The sequence below is a fragment of the Acinonyx jubatus genome, chromosome D1 (genome assembly GCF_027475565.1).
Source record: "Acinonyx jubatus isolate Ajub_Pintada_27869175 chromosome D1, VMU_Ajub_asm_v1.0, whole genome shotgun sequence".
In the NCBI taxonomy this organism is placed as follows: domain Eukaryota; kingdom Metazoa; phylum Chordata; class Mammalia; order Carnivora; family Felidae; genus Acinonyx; species Acinonyx jubatus.
This window is the reverse complement of record NC_069390.1, coordinates 111383844-111402511: the sequence shown is the minus strand read 5'-3', so window position 1 is coordinate 111402511 and position 18668 is coordinate 111383844. Positions and strand designations below refer to the sequence as shown.

At 39.7% G+C, this 18668-nt stretch overlaps 1 protein-coding gene across 8 annotated transcripts in view; it reads left to right on the top strand.

Moving 5' to 3' along the window:
- DYNC2H1 (dynein cytoplasmic 2 heavy chain 1) overlaps window positions 1–18668 on the top strand; it is a 340312-nt gene that overhangs the window by 140023 nt on the left and 181621 nt on the right. For 4 of the 8 annotated variants that reach the window (XR_008290731.1, XM_053204186.1, XM_053204184.1 and 1 more), the window contains 7 exons: window positions 1852–1975; window positions 9649–9812; window positions 10815–10892; window positions 11298–11417; window positions 11947–12081; window positions 13684–13827; window positions 16406–16516. Coding sequence is in view for 7 of the 8 variants with exons in the window: in XM_053204186.1 (XP_053060161.1) it covers window positions 1852–1975; window positions 9649–9812; window positions 10815–10892; window positions 11298–11417; window positions 11947–12081; window positions 13684–13827; window positions 16406–16516 (876 nt within the window). In the remaining variant the exon portion in view is untranslated. The remainder of the gene's footprint in view (window positions 1–1851; window positions 1976–9648; window positions 9813–10814; window positions 10893–11297; window positions 11418–11946; window positions 12082–13683; window positions 13828–16405; window positions 16517–18668) is intronic. The other 4 variants (XM_027051992.2, XM_027051991.2, XM_053204185.1 and 1 more) reach the window with 3 other exon arrangements.

Below are 18668 nucleotides of genomic sequence, written 5' to 3'. Positions count from 1 at the left end.
TTACGGTAACAGAATTCTGGGTCCGTATTCACAAAACATAGGCTTACTGCTGTAACTTACCTGGCTTGGGACCTGGGGAAACAAAGATAATGATTTTAGCTTTGGTTTCCTCATTTGTAAAAACGGGAGGAGAATATTTGCTTGATTCCTCACGTGTGCTGAGCATTAATGTAAGACCTGGGAATTTACTGGTGAGTGACACATTCACCATCCCTGCCCTCAAGGAGATACCAGTCTGGTAGCTGGAGAGACTATTAAATAAGAATTCACACTAAATTACAACTAAAGACATCAGTATAGGATCCCACAGAAATGAAAGTCCCTAACTCCACTTGGAGAAAGTCTCCTGGACTTCTAGCATTCATGTGGTTTCTCTCAATGCCTCTTACTGTCTCCTGCTCCTCACCCTCACCAACAAGCATCTCCACTGTGTCCAAGATTTGACATGCTGCTCAGTGAAATGTAATCATAGTCTTTTGGGGGGAGTGACTTCTCACTGTCATATTTATCTTGCTGAGGAAATTATCTGGGGTCAGATTTTATTTTGTTTTGTTTTCTTTGAAGAAGGCCTAGTGTATGATTAATTTTCTTTTAAAAATTTTTTAAACATTTTAAAAAAGATGTTAATTTTTGAGAGACAGCAAGTGGAGGAGGGGCAGAGAGAGAGAGAGAGAGAGAGAGAGACAGAAACAGAGACAGAGAATCCTAGACAGGCTCCATGCTATCAACATAGAGCCTGAAGTAGGGCTCAAACTCATGAACTGTGAGATCATGACCTGAGCTGAAATCAAGAGTCAGATGCTTAACCAACTGAGCCACCCAGGTGCCCCATGATTTTCATAGATATTCTTCAGGTGCTTGACCAATTCTCTCTTTAAAACGTATTTCATTTTTAAAATGGAGGTATTTACCTGATTTGTGTGTATTAAGTATGTATATATATATGTGTGTATATATATGAAATATTATTTATATACAATATATATGTATGTGTATATATATAATACTATCTATATACAGTGTATATATATATGTGTGTATATATATATAATGCAATATATAAAATACTTTATGGACAGCTGGGAGGCTCAGTTGGTTTAAACATCCAATCCTTGGTTTCAGCTCAGCTCATGGTCTCACAGTTTGTGGGATCAAGCCCCACATTGGGCTCTGCTTTGACAACATGGAACCTGTTCTGGGTATCTCTCTCCTTTTCTCCCTGCCCCTCCCCACCCACACTGTCTCTCTCTTTCTCAAAATAAACAAGTAAACATTTAAAAAATACTTTAATGCCACTTGGGTTTACAGGAGGAGACTTTAGTAATTATGATTCCAAATATTTAATTTTTGTAACCATAGTTGGAGGTTTAAAACTCTTTTGCTAGCTAGAAAGCCTTAAAATTCTTGCATGATTATAGATTTTTGTCCAGAGGTTGTTTTCACAAGAAAAGTTCACTAGAAGTCATCATTTGCCTTTCCTCTTCCATTCAGTGTTTGATTTTGAACATAAGCAAAAAAAAATCAAACTAAAAAAATAATTGTGCATCAAGTTGAAATTTTAAATTTAGTAGCAGGTTGAACAATCAAGCTTTTTTATTATTGTAAAAATCTTTATTTTTTATGTGTGTTTAAATTATGAAATCTATTTGATAATTTATTTGACTCTAATGATTCATCACCAAGTACTTAAAACTAGAAACACAATCATGAATAATTTGAATTATTAACATGCATACTAACTTTTAAAATATTCATATTATTCTTATTAACATCTTCCTTCATTATCTTTGAGGACATTTGTAAATATTAAGGTGCTAAAGGAATTAATATGTATTCTTTTTATTCCCTCAGGATAGTAACTTTATCACAGCTCTCGAGCTGGCAGTGCGGTTTGGGAAAACCCTTATTATACAGGAGATGGACGGTGTAGAAGCTGTTCTCTATCCGTTATTGAGACGAGATCTGGTCGCTCAAGGTAAATATTTGACAGTTTCCACAAAATGGCTATTTTTAAAATTTCGAAAGTAATTAGCTTCATAACTAACTTTGACCTTTCTCTGTCTTGCTACTGAATCTAACCAAAAGGAAACTTTTCAGGGGGACTATGAGCATGTCCTCCTAGTCTGTGGCAAGTAAATGAATTCTTGAAGTGCCTTTGCAGAGGGGGTGCTGTGTCGGGGTGTCCCGGGCGCTTCCGACTGGAGTGACGCGGGGGGGGGGGGGGGGGGCGGCGCTGTGTCGGGGTGTTTTGGCCGCTCCCGGCTGGAGTGACATGGGTGGGGGGGCGAGGGGGGCACTGTGTTGGGGTGTCCGGGCCGCTCCCAGTTGGAGTGACTCTGGGGGGAGCTGTGTCGGGGTCTCTGGGCTGCCCCTGGCTGGAGTGACGCGGCAGGGAGGTGGGGGGGAAGGCTGAGGGGGGGGGGGGCGCCGTGTCGGGGTCTTCTGGAGCACAGTTGGTCGGAACAGTCTCACACTCAGGGCTGAGATTGTTTGCAGGGAAAAGATAGAAAGCAAATCAGCAAAGAGAAAACGGACCATAAGTGAGGTCAGGAGTCCAGAAACAAGGTGCAGGCCTCTAAGTCCTCTGCCATTGGAGTCACACAGGAAGTGCTTACTCTCCCAGGACCAGGTTGTGAAATGTCATATACCAAGGAAGCTTACTGCATACAAACTCAGACCCTAGTTTTTACTGGGGTAATTTTTTTTTTTTTAATGTTTGTTTATTTTTGAGAGAGACAGAGACAGAGCATGAGTGGGGGAGTGGCAGAGAGAGGGAGACAGAATCTGAAGCAGGCTCCAGGCTTGGAGCGGTCAGCACAGAGCCCTATGCAGGGCTTGAACCCACAAACCGCGGAGCTGAAGTTGGTAGCTTAACCTGTTGAGCCACCCAGATGCCCCACTGGGGTCTAATTATGTAAGCTTGTTTGGCCTGGCATGTAGCAGATTTCCAGGTTCCCCAAACAAAAACACAAGTGTTCAGCACAAAGCACATTATTTGTACAAACAGTGAAAATGCAGTGAGCCACTCTTCCACCATGTTCTGGGTAAGGTAAGAACCCTCCCCAAATCCAAATTCCCAGAATCCTCTTAGGGGCCCATCTCGTAAGCAGGATGGTGTGGGGGTGGCCCAGTCTCAGGACTGCTTTGTAGGTACCTGAGCCAGCCTTTGGCGAGTAGAAAGGAATGCATTTAAACTCGAGACCGTATTGTCCTGATTCATACCACACACATCACTGCCACTACAGCATTTATGTTCACGCCACAAGGTTTAAATAGAAACTGGAGTCATTGGGCAAACCAGGGACAGAGCGAAAAATGCATTCATAGATCACTTGCTGTTTTGCACATCAGTGTGCTTGGGCTGGCAGTGGCTGTGTGTTGTGAAGCGAGCTTTGGTAGGGGCTCTCGTGACCTGGAGTTACCTTCGACATCAGTCTCCGGTCTCAGTTCGTCTCTACTGGTCCTTCCTCAGATCTGTTGACCAGCTCCTGCTATTCTGTCTTAAAGGGGAGGTGGGAATGAAGCTTTAGGGCCGTCTGGATTTGTCCCTTCAGCCTGTTTGGCCCTTGAAGACTCCCTGAATCTGAGCCTCTGTCAGCTGTGACTGGTGTCGGGTGTTGGCAGTGTCCGTAGCATCATCTGAGAATGGGTGTTGACAAGGTCCCTTGAAGTTGGATCTGGTGCAGAGTTACATATTTCACATCCTGAGCGGTTCACATTATGAACCCCTCTTCCCCCTGGCTGTGCATGGCTGTTTGGGTTAGTCTGTTTATTTCAGTATTAGGGAAAGAGAGTTCGTCTCTGCCCTTAACTTATTTTTTCTGCCTTTCTCCCAGGGTTGCACTTCACAGTAGTTGGAATCTTTTATCCTCTTTGCATATATTTCAGATTGTTGTCTTCTAGCATGTTGAGTTGCCTGTGAATTGCCATTTTGTCATCATATGTTTCCTTTGGGGACAGAGGATGGCTGTCCTAGAACCACATTAAACAGTCTGTGTCCAATTTTAGTTACATCTCCTGTCCCTAATCTAAGCAGTATGAACTGCCTGTCTACATACTGAGGTCAGTCAGCACAGATAATAGGATTGGAATGTACTTTTCCTCCTCACATTTATGCTGTTCAGAAATCCCTTCAAATGTGTACTGATGGAAAAGAAGGGCAAGGGACAGCTCCTCTTCAGATTCTCTTTGTTTTTACTTCCGGAGTCACGCGTGCCTCGTGACTCTGCCCAAGCAGAAGGTTCATGTGCCAGTTTGCAGTTGGTAAGCAACTAAAGACTGTGGACCAGCCAGCCTCTTAGAAGTTGTTGAGGGAGAGGCTGGTGTGGTGGGCAGATAGTATAAGTTTTGCTAATAACAGACGTCAAAAGCATTTTTCATTGATTGTTTCATTCCAGTGGTTATTTCATTTCCATTTTGGGGTTGGGTCTGGATCGGGAATTATTGTAGAGATGAAAGCTGAACATTTTGGTTGGCTTTTTAGTCTGGATGCTTCCTTTTAGAAGCATACGGGCATTTGTATGTACAACAGAGATGAAGTTTGTGATCAGTCGTTGTATCTGTTTCTCGTGGCTGGTTCTCCATATGGGTATGTCTCCCTGGTGGCCCAACTGGACCCAGGACCTGAACACAGCCAGACCACTGCTTCTCAAACAGGAGTGATGTTGTCCCCCAGAGGGCATTTGGCAAGGCCTGGGGACATTTTTGGTTGCAACAGTTTGGGTGGTCTATGGCAGAGACCTCTTAAAATGCTCAGGACCTCTCCTTCCAAGAAATGGTTTTCCAGCACAAATTGCCAGGAGTGTTGAAGTTGAATAATGCTAAGTTAGCTCACTCGTTCTGACTCATAAATCAACTGCACTGTTGTATTTTAGTAACTGTCACCGTGGCCTTATTGCCAAGAACACTCCCTGATATTATGCTAAGTGAAATTAGAGAAAGACAAAAATCATATGACTTCACTCATATGAGGACTTTAAGAGACAAAACAGATGATCATAAGGGAAGGGAAACAAAAATAATATAAAAACAGGGAGGGGGACAAAACAGAAGAGACTCATAAATATGGAGAATGAACTGAGGGTTACTGGAGGGGTTGTGGGAGGAGGGATGGGCTGAATGGGTAAGGGGCACTAAGGAATCTACTCCTGAAATCATTGTTGCACTATATGCTAACTAATTTGGTTGTAAATTTTAAAAAATAAAAAATAAAATTAAAAAAAAAAAAAAAAAAAACCCGAATGCTCCCTGAAGTCAGCTCATTGGACAGGATCCTCACTGCTCTGGATTCCCAGAAATTTTGTCTATGGATAGTGTATGGGCTGTAGCATGCCTTTGGATTTTCTTATGTGAGATTATTTGCAGACGTCTGTAACGCTGTGCATCTGAAGGACACGGGGTCAAAGGCAGCAATGTTTTACACTTGCTCAGTTTTCTTCCAAAGTTGCCTTTTGCAGTTTTGCAGGAGCAGCCTTTCAAAACCAGCCACACGTTTGTTGACCAGATACATAGGCTTTTATAAAAATTCCAGGAATGAAAGATGCTGCTTCTAGTAGGCCAAGAAAGGAATCGTTATTCTCTCTCTTTGTATATGGTAGTTATAGAGACAGCAGTTTATTCTTAACTTGCTTGGGCAGTGTCGCTTTGGTTATTTGATTGGCAGGGTTTTGTATTTGTCCTCACTTAAGTCCTATTCATCTTTAGTCATTTGGGCTTGGATGGTATTGAATACAATGTGGGCAGTTCTGTTGGTGGAGACCATTACCAAAAGGTTATCCCTATAATAGGATGTTTGGGCCCATAGGACAGTTGACATGGTACTTTGGATTTATCTAGCTCAGATGATGATAAATTTCTGGAGAGTTTGGACCTGTGGGGGTATACTGTATACAGTGTCCGTATCTGTTATAAATGTTGATGAAACCAAACCAAACAGTATTCTCGAACGTGGATCAGGATTGGAACTGAGATACTGAACAAATAAATTGGGACTTTCCCTGGAAAGAGAGCAGGCAACCAAATTTTGTGCTTATTCCTAGTCATTCTGTCTCCATAGTTCTCTAAAGTACAGTAAAGATTTTGTGTCCAGAAGAAAAAAAATTAACTTTATTCTCTACTCCATAGGCTAACTCCAGTGTAAGTCAAGACTTGATGCAGTTGAGACTGTGTTGGGTATTATGATATAGGGCTTATACATAAGGGTCCTTTTGGGACAATGAACCATTTCCTTTGGGCATTTTTTTAAAATTCTGTATCAAAATAATACATGCCTAGTTGACAAAATCAAATAGTGCAGAATGGCAGCTGAGTTCCGTTCCTCCCCTCCTCATGACTAGTCCTACTTACCAGAGAAAACCAGTTATTTTTCAATTTTAACATTTTATTAAAATATACACATGCATGTGTACAGTTTATGCATTTTTACAAACAGAATACACCTGTGTAAGCGTTCAGATCAAGACATAGACCTGTGTCTACACCCCAGAAGCCCCCTATTTGGCCGCCCTCCTCAGTGAGGATGACCACGGGCCTGACGCGCAGCAGGATGGATAATTTTGCTTGCATTCTCACGCTGCGTCAACGGGAAAGAAGGAGCGAGGCCCTGAGTCCCATCGCACTGGCCTGGTTCTTGTGGCCTGGCTGTGCTGTTGTCCTGGTGAACGTGCCTCGTTCCGCAGCACCAACATCCCATGGCTCCTCCTGTGACCGTCCTCATGTCTAGGCGCAGAATCAAGGGTACTCCCCGTACCAGAAAAATAACCAGACATCTTCGTCTCCCAGCTAATTTGGTGACTTCTGATTTTTTTTTTTAACCATTTATAACGTAGTCCCCCTCTATTTCTCTCACCTCCTAGATAAACATTATTAAGATACCAGTCACAGAATTGGCTGCTGTTTCTGATAGCATCCGTTCCCCAGCAAACCACACTTCCCTTGAACCGTCTTTCAGTCGCCTAACATAAGCCCCAGTCCTGTAACAGGTGGCCAATACCCTCTTGCCAAGATAGCACGTTTTCTTAGGATGATCTGTCTTTGGTTGCAGATTGGCAGCAAATGTGAGCTGAGGACCTTTAAGCACTGGATTTATTTTGTATGTTTGTGTCCTATAATTTGTGTGTATGTCAGGCTTGCTAAAGTTCTGTGTATTTTCAAACATTTGTTCATTTCATCCAAATTGTCAAATGTTTTGGTGTATTTTTTACATAATGTTCTCATAACTTTGTAATTTCAGTTGGCTTTGTAATGATGTCTCCTTGTTTCTTGACATTAATAATTTTTTTTCTTTTTTTTCTCCATTAGTCTTTGATAAGGGTTTATCAGTTTTACTAATCTTTTCGAAATACCAACTTTTAATGTTGTCAGTTTTTTTCATTGTATTTTTAAACTGGGTCTTTGCTCTTCATTATTTCATTCCTGTTACTGCCTTAGATTTCCTTTGGTGGTTTTTTTGCTAGATTCTTGAGATGAAATTCAAAATATTGATATTCAATCTGTTTTTTAATATATGCATTTATGTCTATAAATTTCCCTCTCAGCCCTTTGCCAGCTTCGTACCATAAGTTTTGACTTTTTCTTTGATTCGTCAGATTACTTGGCTCTTTTGTTGTTATATAATTTCCAGGTAGTTGGAGTTTTTTTAGATTCCTTTTTTGTTGTTGATTTTCAGCATAACTCTTTCATGGCCAAGGAGCTTACTCTGAACTACTCACTTGTTTACATCCTGTTGAAGCTTTCTCTGTGATTGGACATTGGTTAATTTTCATGTGTGTTCCATGTACAAATGAAAATTATGTGAAATTTGCTCTTTGTTTTAATTTTTTTCTAAAGTCAGTTAAGTTTATTAGTAGTAGTGTTATCTGCTATATTTTGCTTTTTTCTATGATTTGTTGAGAGATTTCTTAAAGGCTCTATGATTTTGAATTTGTTTCGTTTTTATATAGTTTCTTCAGTTTTTGCTTTAAGTATTTTGAAGCTGTGTTTCAGGATGCATACATATTTGAAAATGTGATATTTTCCTGTTTGGATTCTTTTCTTTACCATTATGAAACGTCCTTCCTTTTCTTCAGAAGTGTATCAGGTTTTAGAGTCTGATATTAGAATGGTTACAGTACTTTGGGAGGCTAGTTTTTGTACTAGTTTTTTCACTTCTTTTATTTATTCTTTTACTTTCAATTTTCTGTTGGTCTTGTTTCTAAAGGGTGCCTCTCATTAGCAGTTTGTCATTTGGTTTTGCATTTTCAGTCACCACGCTGCCCTAATATGTCATGTAAGTCAATGCAGCTGACCTTGTCATAGAATACCTGATACAGTTTTCTAATTGACGTGATTTTTTTTGTTGTTAAAACATTTTCTGTATATTTTTAATGGTCATCCTGCATATAACAATATATATCTTGGACTTACCATTTTAATACAAATAAATACTTTGCCACTTCTCTCCTGTGCACTTTAACGCCACATATCCCCTGCCTGTCTTTGCATTATCTCTATGGCCCATGTGATAATTATTGTTCTTCAAGTCCGTACGTCCACACATTTATCCTTTCTACTTCTCTGAAATTCTGCCAGCATTTCATTATCTTGTTTCCAGCGAGGTTGTTTTTCTTTTTCTACATTTTACTTCCAGTGTAGTTAACATCCAGTGTTGTGTTAGCGTCAGACTGCGATGTCCTGACTCTGCACTCTGCCCGTGGGCTGTCAGCCGGTGCTCCTGGTGGTGGGAGTGCTCTTAGTGCCCATCTCAGTTATGTGTCTTCTGTCTGAACTGTTTCCTTTTGTGCTTCATTGAGTGAAGGTCCACTGGAAACAAATTTTTTTTATTTTTGAAGGATATTTTTTTTCTGCCTGACATGGAAGTTGGGGTTGGTTTTTATTTTCTTTAGCACTTTTGGGTTTTTATTCCTTCATCTTGTAGTTTATGTCATTCCTGTTGAGAGGTCACCTGCTGAGTTTATTCTTGCTCTTTTGTAAGTGAAGTGTCATTTTTCTCTAGATGCTTTAGAATTTTTCTTGGTCATTGGTTTTCAGTGGTTTGATTATGATATCCTTCAGACTGGTTTTCTTTTCATTTATCCTGCTTAAATTACCTTGAACCATTCCAGTGAATGTAGAAGTATTTCATTGATCTTTTAAATTTGGGTTTCTCTGATAATGACTCCGGTTCAACATTGTTTTGATAGATTTTTGGACAGAGGTAGACCATTCTCCATAAAGTGCTCATTGAATTATTTTCATATTAACTTGAAGTTTTTAAGTAAAAAATTTAAATCTATTCTGAGGTTCTCAAAAATTCTGTCCAGTATTTTTCTTAACCTTTGAAAATCTCTGAAAACATGTATTTTGTTCTTAAAAATAAATTAGTTGTAAAATTAAAATTGTAAGTTATGGTATAATTGTTGATTCATTCCACTGTACATGATGTATAATGGATATCATTGTTTATCCCTATTTGTATAAGAGCTGATTTATAGGGCATTCTGGGTAATAGTCTCTTGGGTAGCCTAACTGTTGCTGTTTCATACTCTATTGAAAAGCCTATAAACTACCAACTATTTAGAAATACCAGAAAATATACATTATACTTTTTAATGTCATGTAGCAAAAGATAGAATACTGAAGCCAACTGATAATTTCATTTTTAAAACATAGGGCCACGTTACGTGGTACAAATAGGTGACAAAATTATCGACTACAATGAAGAATTCCGCCTTTTCTTGTCAACAAGAAACCCCAACCCCTTCATCCCGCCGGACGCAGCCGCCATCGTTACGGAGGTTAACTTCACCACCACTAGAAGTGGATTGCGAGGCCAGGTGCGTGCAGGTGGGCGGTGCGCTGCCTGGAACATCTTCTGTAGCTCTGTGAATACATGATTCCTTGTTGGAGTCTGTCTCGAGAAGCTGATGAGCATGTAAACTTCGGGAAACACCTTGAAAATGTATTTGTGAGTTAGAGTAGTAAAGCATTCAGGTTTCCTTTATCCTTTGCGTGAGACACTTGTCGTTAACATCAAGCTGCTGCCTTTGGTTTTATGGCCTGTTTCCGTCGTGTGTAGTGGAATTGAAGAGAAAGAAGGATCATAGACTAAGATCAGCTACTTTTTCTTTTTTAATGGAGAAAACTGAGGTTTCACTGTGAAAATTGCATTTCATTGACTTATTTGGCTAGGGGAGCAAGGGTGTCTGATTCCTCACGTGACGTTTTTTCCCCCACTAGAATATAGGCCTCTTTGAATTCCCTGCATCTGTGTATGACTTACTGCACTTCAGAATATTTTATGAATCTCAGAGTGAGTTTTTATATCTAGACTTTTATTTACAGAGTTCCTTCCTCACTCTCTTTTTAAAGGCATTGTGCCTGTTGACTTGTTAATCTGTTTTAAAGTTTATTTGTTTATTTTTAGACAGAGGGCATCAGCGGAGTAGGGGCAGAGAGAGGGGGAGAGAGTAGAGTAGGGACAGAGAGAGAGAGAATCCCAAGCCGATTCCACACTGATTCCACACTGACAGCACAGAGCCCGTCTCAGGGCTCAAATCCATGAACCATGAGATCATGACCTGAGCCGAAGTCGGACGCTTAACCGACTGAGCCACTCAGGCGCCCTGACGTTGCTCTGTAAAAATAACTTTATTAAGATTCAATTCACATATCATACAATTCATCGATTTAAAGTGTACAATTCAGTGTTTTTTACTTATTTTTTTAAAAAGTTTTTATTTTTTTAGTGGACTTGAGGGTTTATGGTAACTCTATGTCTAATATTTTGAAGGACAAACTTTTCCAAAGTGACTGCACTTTTACTTTTCCACCAACAGTGTGTGACGATTCTCCTTTCTCCCCATCTGGCCAACATCTGTCTTATTAATTGTAGCCATCCTAGTGGACCTGAAATGGTATCTCATTGCAATTTTGATGACACAGTCTTTTAAGGAAGTTATTTTTTAATTTCTTTATATGAATGCTTACCATTAAAAAACTAGTTTCCATGTTTTTTATATATTTAATCTAATTTTATAAGTTTAGAACTAAGAATTACATATTGATAAGTAATACAATTACGTACAGGTGTCCTGTAATATTTAATACTTTATTGATCAGTGTAACTATTTTGCCTCTTTTTCTGGTCAGAAATAATTGTGAAGTGTCTCATGTTTAACTCGAAAGAATCAAACGAGGTACATAATATAATAATTATTGTGATATTTGGTCAAACATAAGACCTGTGTGTGGGAAGTTTGTTTTGTTTGAACTTCATCACTAGAATAATTTTGACTTAAAACAAAAATTTTTTTTTTAAGCTTTTGGCTTTAACTATTCAGCATGAGAAACCTGACCTAGAGGAACAGAAAACAAAACTGTTACAACAGGAAGAAGATAAGAAAATACAGTTAGCCAAGCTTGAGGAATCTCTTTTAGAGGTAAGATATAGTTATTCAGGAAACTTTCTTATATTACATTTTTAATGAATATAATTAGCAGTATTTTTTAATAGTGCCTTCAGCATGTGTTTTGTTGTGTCAGGGATGTGAATATATATCTTAAAATCAGACTTCAAAGAGAAAAAAGTAGGTATCTTGGGATACAAGATCTTAAGGAGTAATAGTAATGTGTAAGACAAGTGATTTTTATGTATTACTGTCTTTTTATTGCATTATTTCACTAATATTTATTGCATGCTCTGAATTTCGAATGACATTAAAATGCAGCATGAAATTATGATTTATTCTGTAACTTTAAGTAGTTTTTATTAGATTGCTAAAATTAATACATATGCATGTAGTATATCATGATTTACTGTACCATTCTTATAAACTATAAAATGTTGAATTTCTTTTAAAATAATGTAAGTTTTCATAAAAACCATCAAATTAATGGTAGCTAATATGGGCTTCTTTTATTTTAATACGTATAACACTATTCATGTTACTTTGTTAATTTTTGCTACAGACTCTTGCCACATCTCAAGGGAATATTTTGGAAAATAAAGATTTGATTGAATCTCTGAATCAGACGAAAGCAAGCAGTGCACTTACTCAAGAGTCACTTAAAGAATCTTACAGACTCCAGATTTCTCTTGACCAAGTAATTATTTCCTTTCTTTTGTGGTCTTTTATCATGTTTTCTTCACCTTTTATGTTAATCTGATTAAAAAGTGTCGAATGAGGACCTGAGGGGAATGACGATTACAAAATAGAAAGCACTTCAAAGCCCCGGAGCCTTGGGGGTGCTCCTTCCTGCCCCAGAGGGGCTGGTGTGGTGCCCGCGGCATCAATAATACGCGCCGCTGCCTTCTGCTGATTTCTGGCGTCACGCTGGCTCACGTTCTGCAGCTCCAGTCTGTACTGAAGTTGAAAATTAATGTTCACAAATAGCCAACTTTGCCATTCCTGGAGCTTTTTAAAATTAAAGCATGTTTAGTGTATTAATTGAGAGTTTTCAGGTTTTTTTTCCACTAACAACATTTTTCTTCCCTACTCATCTTGGACCCCATGATTGTGATGACCTCTGAAGTACTTTCTTGTAAATGCTCAAAATGCTTTTTGGCTTATTCTTTTGATAGTTCCTTTTGCCAAATTCTAACACAAATCCATAGCATAAATATATCCTGTCTTCTCCTACCTTCTAGTGATTGAACTTTGCTTGAGGAAAAACACCCCCAAACAGATGTATGTGACTGTGAATCTCCAGGCTCCAGCCTGACCACAGCTCTCAGGGACATCCTTTAATTCTTTGCCAGTCATCTCAGTGACCTTTTCACGTTTCCTTGGAGTACTTTTCAGCCCTTGCTCAAATTGTACCCTTACGTATCGTTACTTTTTCAGTCTTTTCTTACAGGAAGGGCTCTTTGGACACCAAAGCACGAACAGATTTACAGCCCAGTTCTCATCCAGCCACCTCGTTTTCTGTCCCAGGGCTAAGCTTGGCAGATGTTAAACCTGTCATTTCTGATCTTACCACACAAGGGTTTTGGACTTTCTGACCTTCTCTTTCTGAACAGGCGTTGCTGAGTCACACACATAATTTTACTAATACCGTATTTGTAATCCTGGTGCTCGGATCAGAATGACAGTGCCATGGAGAACCTCCTCAGAGTCCCATTCAGAGCCTAGAGGCCATTTAATCACCCTTTACTTTCTGTCAGAGCGAATGTCCCCGTGGACACTGGCTTGTTCTGTGCTTATGTCCAACAGTGCTAGGTGGTTTTTGGTATTTGGTGTGGACACCTGTAGACTGTCTGGTCCGTCCGTCTGCACACACATGTGATTCACAGCTGTAACTTTCCTCTCCTGCAGGGATTGTAGCACGGTGCCCTTTTTATTACTATGCTGGTTCTCTTTTGGAATGTACACTCTTGTCACTTAATTTCTGATCACGACTGTGTGGCCTGTCTTCGTACCCTTTCCCTAACGTAGGTGCTGGTGGTCCTCATTCCGATCCACCGTGAGCCACTTCTACCTCTGTAGGCGACTTTAATCGGAGAGGCAGATAATTATCTAAATACGTTGCCCTCTGTTCTATAAAAATAAGAAAAACTGGGCCCTATTGTTCCTGTTAGTCATAAAATTGGTCCTCTTCCTTGGTTGTCGGGGGGGGGGGGGGGGGGCTCACATGGGTGCGGCGGTCTGTGGGTGGCAGTAAGGCGCTACTGCTGAGGTGTTTTCCTGCCCCGCCCATGGTCCGCAGGAGCGGGATGCGTACCTTCCCCTGGCTGAGAGCGCCAGCAAGATGTTCTTCATCATCTCCGACTTGGCCAAAATTAACAACATGTACCGTTTCAGTTTGGCTGCATTTCTCCGACTATTCCAGCGGGCTCTGCACAACAAACAGGTACACTCTTGCTTGCCCCGTAGCTGATACTGAATAGGAGAGATCACTTTACTATGTACTTAATTTGTAACAGTAATTTCCTGAGAAAACTTGTTTAGAATTACATTTTAGAAGACCCCACGTAACAATTTTAAGCCATATTTAGAGAAACGGGCTCCTTAGTGTATTTTATGTTCTTATAAACTACCCCAGTGTGACACTCCTTTGAATGGAAATGTTTTAAATTCTGAGTACAAATTAACATGTAATAGAGTATCATTAAAAATGGTAGAAAGAGAAATTGTCTACATAATCTCCTCACTTGGGGAAAAGAACATTGAACATTTCATACACGTTTCATACACGTTTGTCGTTTGAGGCTTTGCTACATTCCAGGGATTGTTCTAGTTATCGGGGCTGCAGCAGTGTATGCTACGTAACAAGTGTATGTGCTCGTAGAAGGAAGGGAATGTGAATGGATATAGGTTGTTTTAATCCACAGGTATCACATGGTCTTGAAAGTAAGTGTCAGTATATCACAGACAACTTTCACGTCATATACAGGAACCTGCAGTCTTTTTGAGAAACGGTGAGGCTGTACAGTACTTCGTGTAACCAGGTGCTGTATGGACACTGTCTGCTTATCTGTGCTGAATAGCATATTACCCCAGTCTTGGTGGTGTTTTTCTTCTGCTCGTGGATCCTGTGGGGAATTTGGTCAGGGCGGAGCAGAGATGGCTTATCTCTGTTTCACCATGTTTGGGGCCTCAGGTGGGACTGGAGGGGGAGACAGGGAGTCTTTACTGGCAAGTCTGGTACCTGGGGCTGCTGGGAGGGCTGCTGACTGACGTACCGTCTCTGCTGGGCTTCCTCACCGCGCGGAGCAGTGCGTTCCTGGTGGGACATCTGGGGGACCAACGTGTGTCTTCTGCTCGGTAAGGCAGAACCTTCACGACCCGGCCCCGGGTGGGTGTCCCTCATGCTGTGTTGTGTGTGGTGGAAGCTGTCACAAACCTGCCTGTGGTCAGGAGGAGTGACAAAGAATCTGGCCATGTTTTAAGACAGCTATAGAAACTTGTGGGTTTTCTCTTTTCCATTGTTTTCCTTCTCTCGTTTTTCCCCTGGGTAAATTCCTAGACATGGACGACTGGCACAAAAGTACACGTTTGTGAGCCGTTACACAGTTGCCATCTCCCTACCTGTGGAAGCACGTGCCATTGGTGCAGTAGACTGAGGCAGCAACAGTGTCCTTTTCAGTCTCTTAACCAACAATGGATTATATAGATCTTTGAATAATTTTTCATTAAAAGTTTCTCATAAATTACTTAGAAAATATGCAAGTATAGGTTTGTTTTAGATGTTTCTTTATCCTTTAGTCAAAAAATATTCACATTAAAAGTGAGTTCACTAGTATGAGAACTGGTAACTAGGTTAGCAGTTCTGACTAGACCCAAGGAGATCATTGGTTATTCTGTGCTCCTTACAAAAGTGTGTAGCCCAGCGTCTCCTCGGTAACCGCACTTCTTGGGTAGCATGGTTATCGAATACCACTGACCTGTGTGTGTGTGTGCGTGCGTGCGTGCGTGCATGTTTGAATTTACTTTAAAAAGCAATAGAATCTTGAAGATGTAGAGTAAAAAACTTGATTTCCAGTGTCTTGGAAATGCATTAAATCTTGTAGTGGGGTCTCTCAGTGGATCCAGGGGTCTATTTCACACGTGACCTTTGTTAATAGTGAAACGAAGACGATGTCTGCCACGTGAACCAGAAACAATGAGCTGCCTCAGAACATGCTGCTAACAAGGCCCGAAACCGAGGTCTGACGGATCTGAGCGCTGGTTCATTAGTTTTGTACCAGTTTCACACATTGCACGTCTTATCCTGGATGTCTTTCTCTAAACTGTTAAAATTACTTTACTAGGCTTTTTCCTTGTCCATTAAAATCACAAGGAAGGGAGGAAGTTAAGCCTAAATATTATACCACAATTGAAGTTTTCAAGGCATGTGGGCTGCAAATGCTCCCTGAGGTGACATGAAAATTCACATGACACTTAGAGAAAGACCAGCCTTGACATCCTTCTTCTCCTCTTCAGTAGTCAAAGGAACTCCCCATTAGTGGTATTTTTCAAATCATGGCAATCCTGTACAATGGAAGTACAGAAACAGATAAAAAAAAAACAAAAAAACTACAGGTGGTATGATTTCTAAACAGCATCAACATCAGTGTTCGTGTTCATCATTAGTTAACACAAGGACCATGGTTTAAGATCATTTAGGTTCTTATATTGAGGATGAGAAAATTGTGGTCACACCATTTCAGGACTTGATTGATAATTATAATGTGAGTAATGAAATGGGTTTAACCCCTACGAAAGCAGTACTTTTAATGCCATTAGGTATCAGAGTGGTATGGTCAAATTCAATTCATACTGTATTATTGGAAATAATTATTTAGTCCCTGTATCATTTAGTCCCTTAAGTTGATTGACAAAGATAATTATTCTAGAATCAGCTTTGAGTCTGGAGGAACATTTTATAAGTGTGATTAAACTATGGGGTATCATTTAACTGTTTATAAATTTTTTTAATGGTTTTTCAGTTTTCAAATTGTAATCTACAGGGTTCCGAAAGTACAGAACGGAGAATCCAGTCTCTTGTCAGTTCATTAAAACATATGGTCTATGAATACATATGCCGTTGTCTGTTTAAGGTAAGAAATATTATTTTTTCATGTATAAAATACTACCTGAACTTGTATTTAATACAGTCTTACAGTGAAATTGTGGAATCCTTTCCCAACTGGAAACATATTGAAATCGGCCTTTCTGATATTTTCCCAGAGTAACATTCATTGCTAAGTGGGGCGTCTTCTGGCTTTCTGGGATGTGGTAGGAGAATGACGAGTGCGGAGGCTTAGCTCCCTTCCTTCTGAACGAGCCCGTAGCTGCCGCGGGACCTTGTGATGAGTCATCTCCTAGCTCGGGTCTCTCCGCCTCAGCACTGCTGACATTTTGGACCACGTTTGTCATGGGGTCTGTTGTGTGGCACTGTGTCGACACAGCTGTTGCAATCAGAAATCTCTCTTGAAATTGCTTGGGGGCAAACTTGGTTTCTCTTCCTGGAACCTGATCCTGAGACATGAATGTCATAGACGTCTTCATATTAAAAGGGCCCCAAGGAATAGAAAATGAAACATATTTTAGAAAATTATGAATGTTGTAGAAAACACAGAGGCTTTTTACTTTAAGATTTTTTTTTCAGGTGTCAGTTTTTGGGTATTGGTTGAGATATGTTGAGGAAGGGCTTTGTAAAGACAATTAAGTGAGAGAAATAGAGTTGTTATGGCACAGTTATACAGCATTCTCAGAAAATCTTGGAAAAGATCTAGTTACTACATTCTGTAGAAAGGGATAGTAATTTTTATGATTAGAGTGATAATGTTGATGATCTTTACTGGAGACTGAATAAATCTTTCAAATGCCAAGGGCTGTTACCGGAAGGTGAGAGTTACAGCTGGGCATGTCTGCAGAGTTTTTCCTTAATGAGAACCGTGGAGATTTCTCTTCAGGTGTCTGTACAGTGTATGTGTATTCTAGGTGCCGTTCAAAGAATCACCTGTTTGGCCCTGAGTTTTAACTTGTACACACGACAAATTATAAGCAGATGACGTCAAAGTCCGTTTGGTCACTAAAATGTTAGGGTTCTAGGTCTGAGGATGACACAGCAGTAGAGTTTCATCCATCCTTGATCTCACGTCTCTAACGTGTACGATATATTAGCTCACATGATACTTAAAAATTGTTAGTACACGAACTGAAACATATTTTCTTGAAGAGTTTCCAACTTGGTGGACCTATAGAGAAAACGCTCGGTCGCTCCTGCCTGCAGTCGCTGCGTTAGACTTGGCCTGTCCCACGCTCGATCGGCTCCGTACCGTCCCTGTCCTTTCTCTTCACGTGCACATGTACACCTAGCTGACGTTTTCAGTTTTCCTTGGTAGGTGTTTTCTTCTGTTGCCTCTCTTCTCATGCGACGGGTCCTCAGGATCTTGCCATGAGTATAAATATGTTAACCTCATTATTCTTAGCATGTGTATTCTGTAATGTGGCTCATCCTAGTTTATCTGCTACTGTCTTGGTGGATTGAGGTCTCTCCTTCCTTGCATCCTTTTCAACCCTGGATGTTATCAGTCTTTCTATTTTTTGTCAAGTTATGGTTTGTAAATATTTCCTGCCTCCTCTGAATTTTTATTAAATGTCTGTTTTTACTGTCCTCCCTTATTTGCCCCATCTGTTTGTTTTCTTGGTATTTTAAAGAATAGGCTTTGCTTTACAGAACAAATCTACTTGATGGTAATTGTTTTATATTTTATTTTTTAATCATTGGATTTATTTTTTGATTTCTGTGTTAGTGAATTTTCATGATTAGTTTTTTAATGTAGTTTTAATATTTATTTTCTAGTGAATATAGTAAGGTTGCAGAGTTTCATTTCGATTCTTCTTCTAGTAATATATTTAGTGCTTTTTCACTTTTCTTTTAAAACCTCTACACTAAATGTGATTTGTGATTGTGAATACTTTGTGAAAGTATTATGGACCTACACTTACTTCAAGGTGTCACCAAAATCCTTATGGAAGTACATGGGCTATAAAATATTATTCCTGAAAAATGTTTAAGTCAAAAGATAATATAAAATTTCTTACTCATTCCAAAAAATAGTAGCTTATTGGGAATTTCTTACTGTTGACCTATATATCTGCACCTCAGTTTATATATTCTTATTTATTTTTAGTAATACATTATATCTACTGATGAGATTTAAATCTCTATGTCCTATATTCTGTAATGTAATTAGGGAGGGG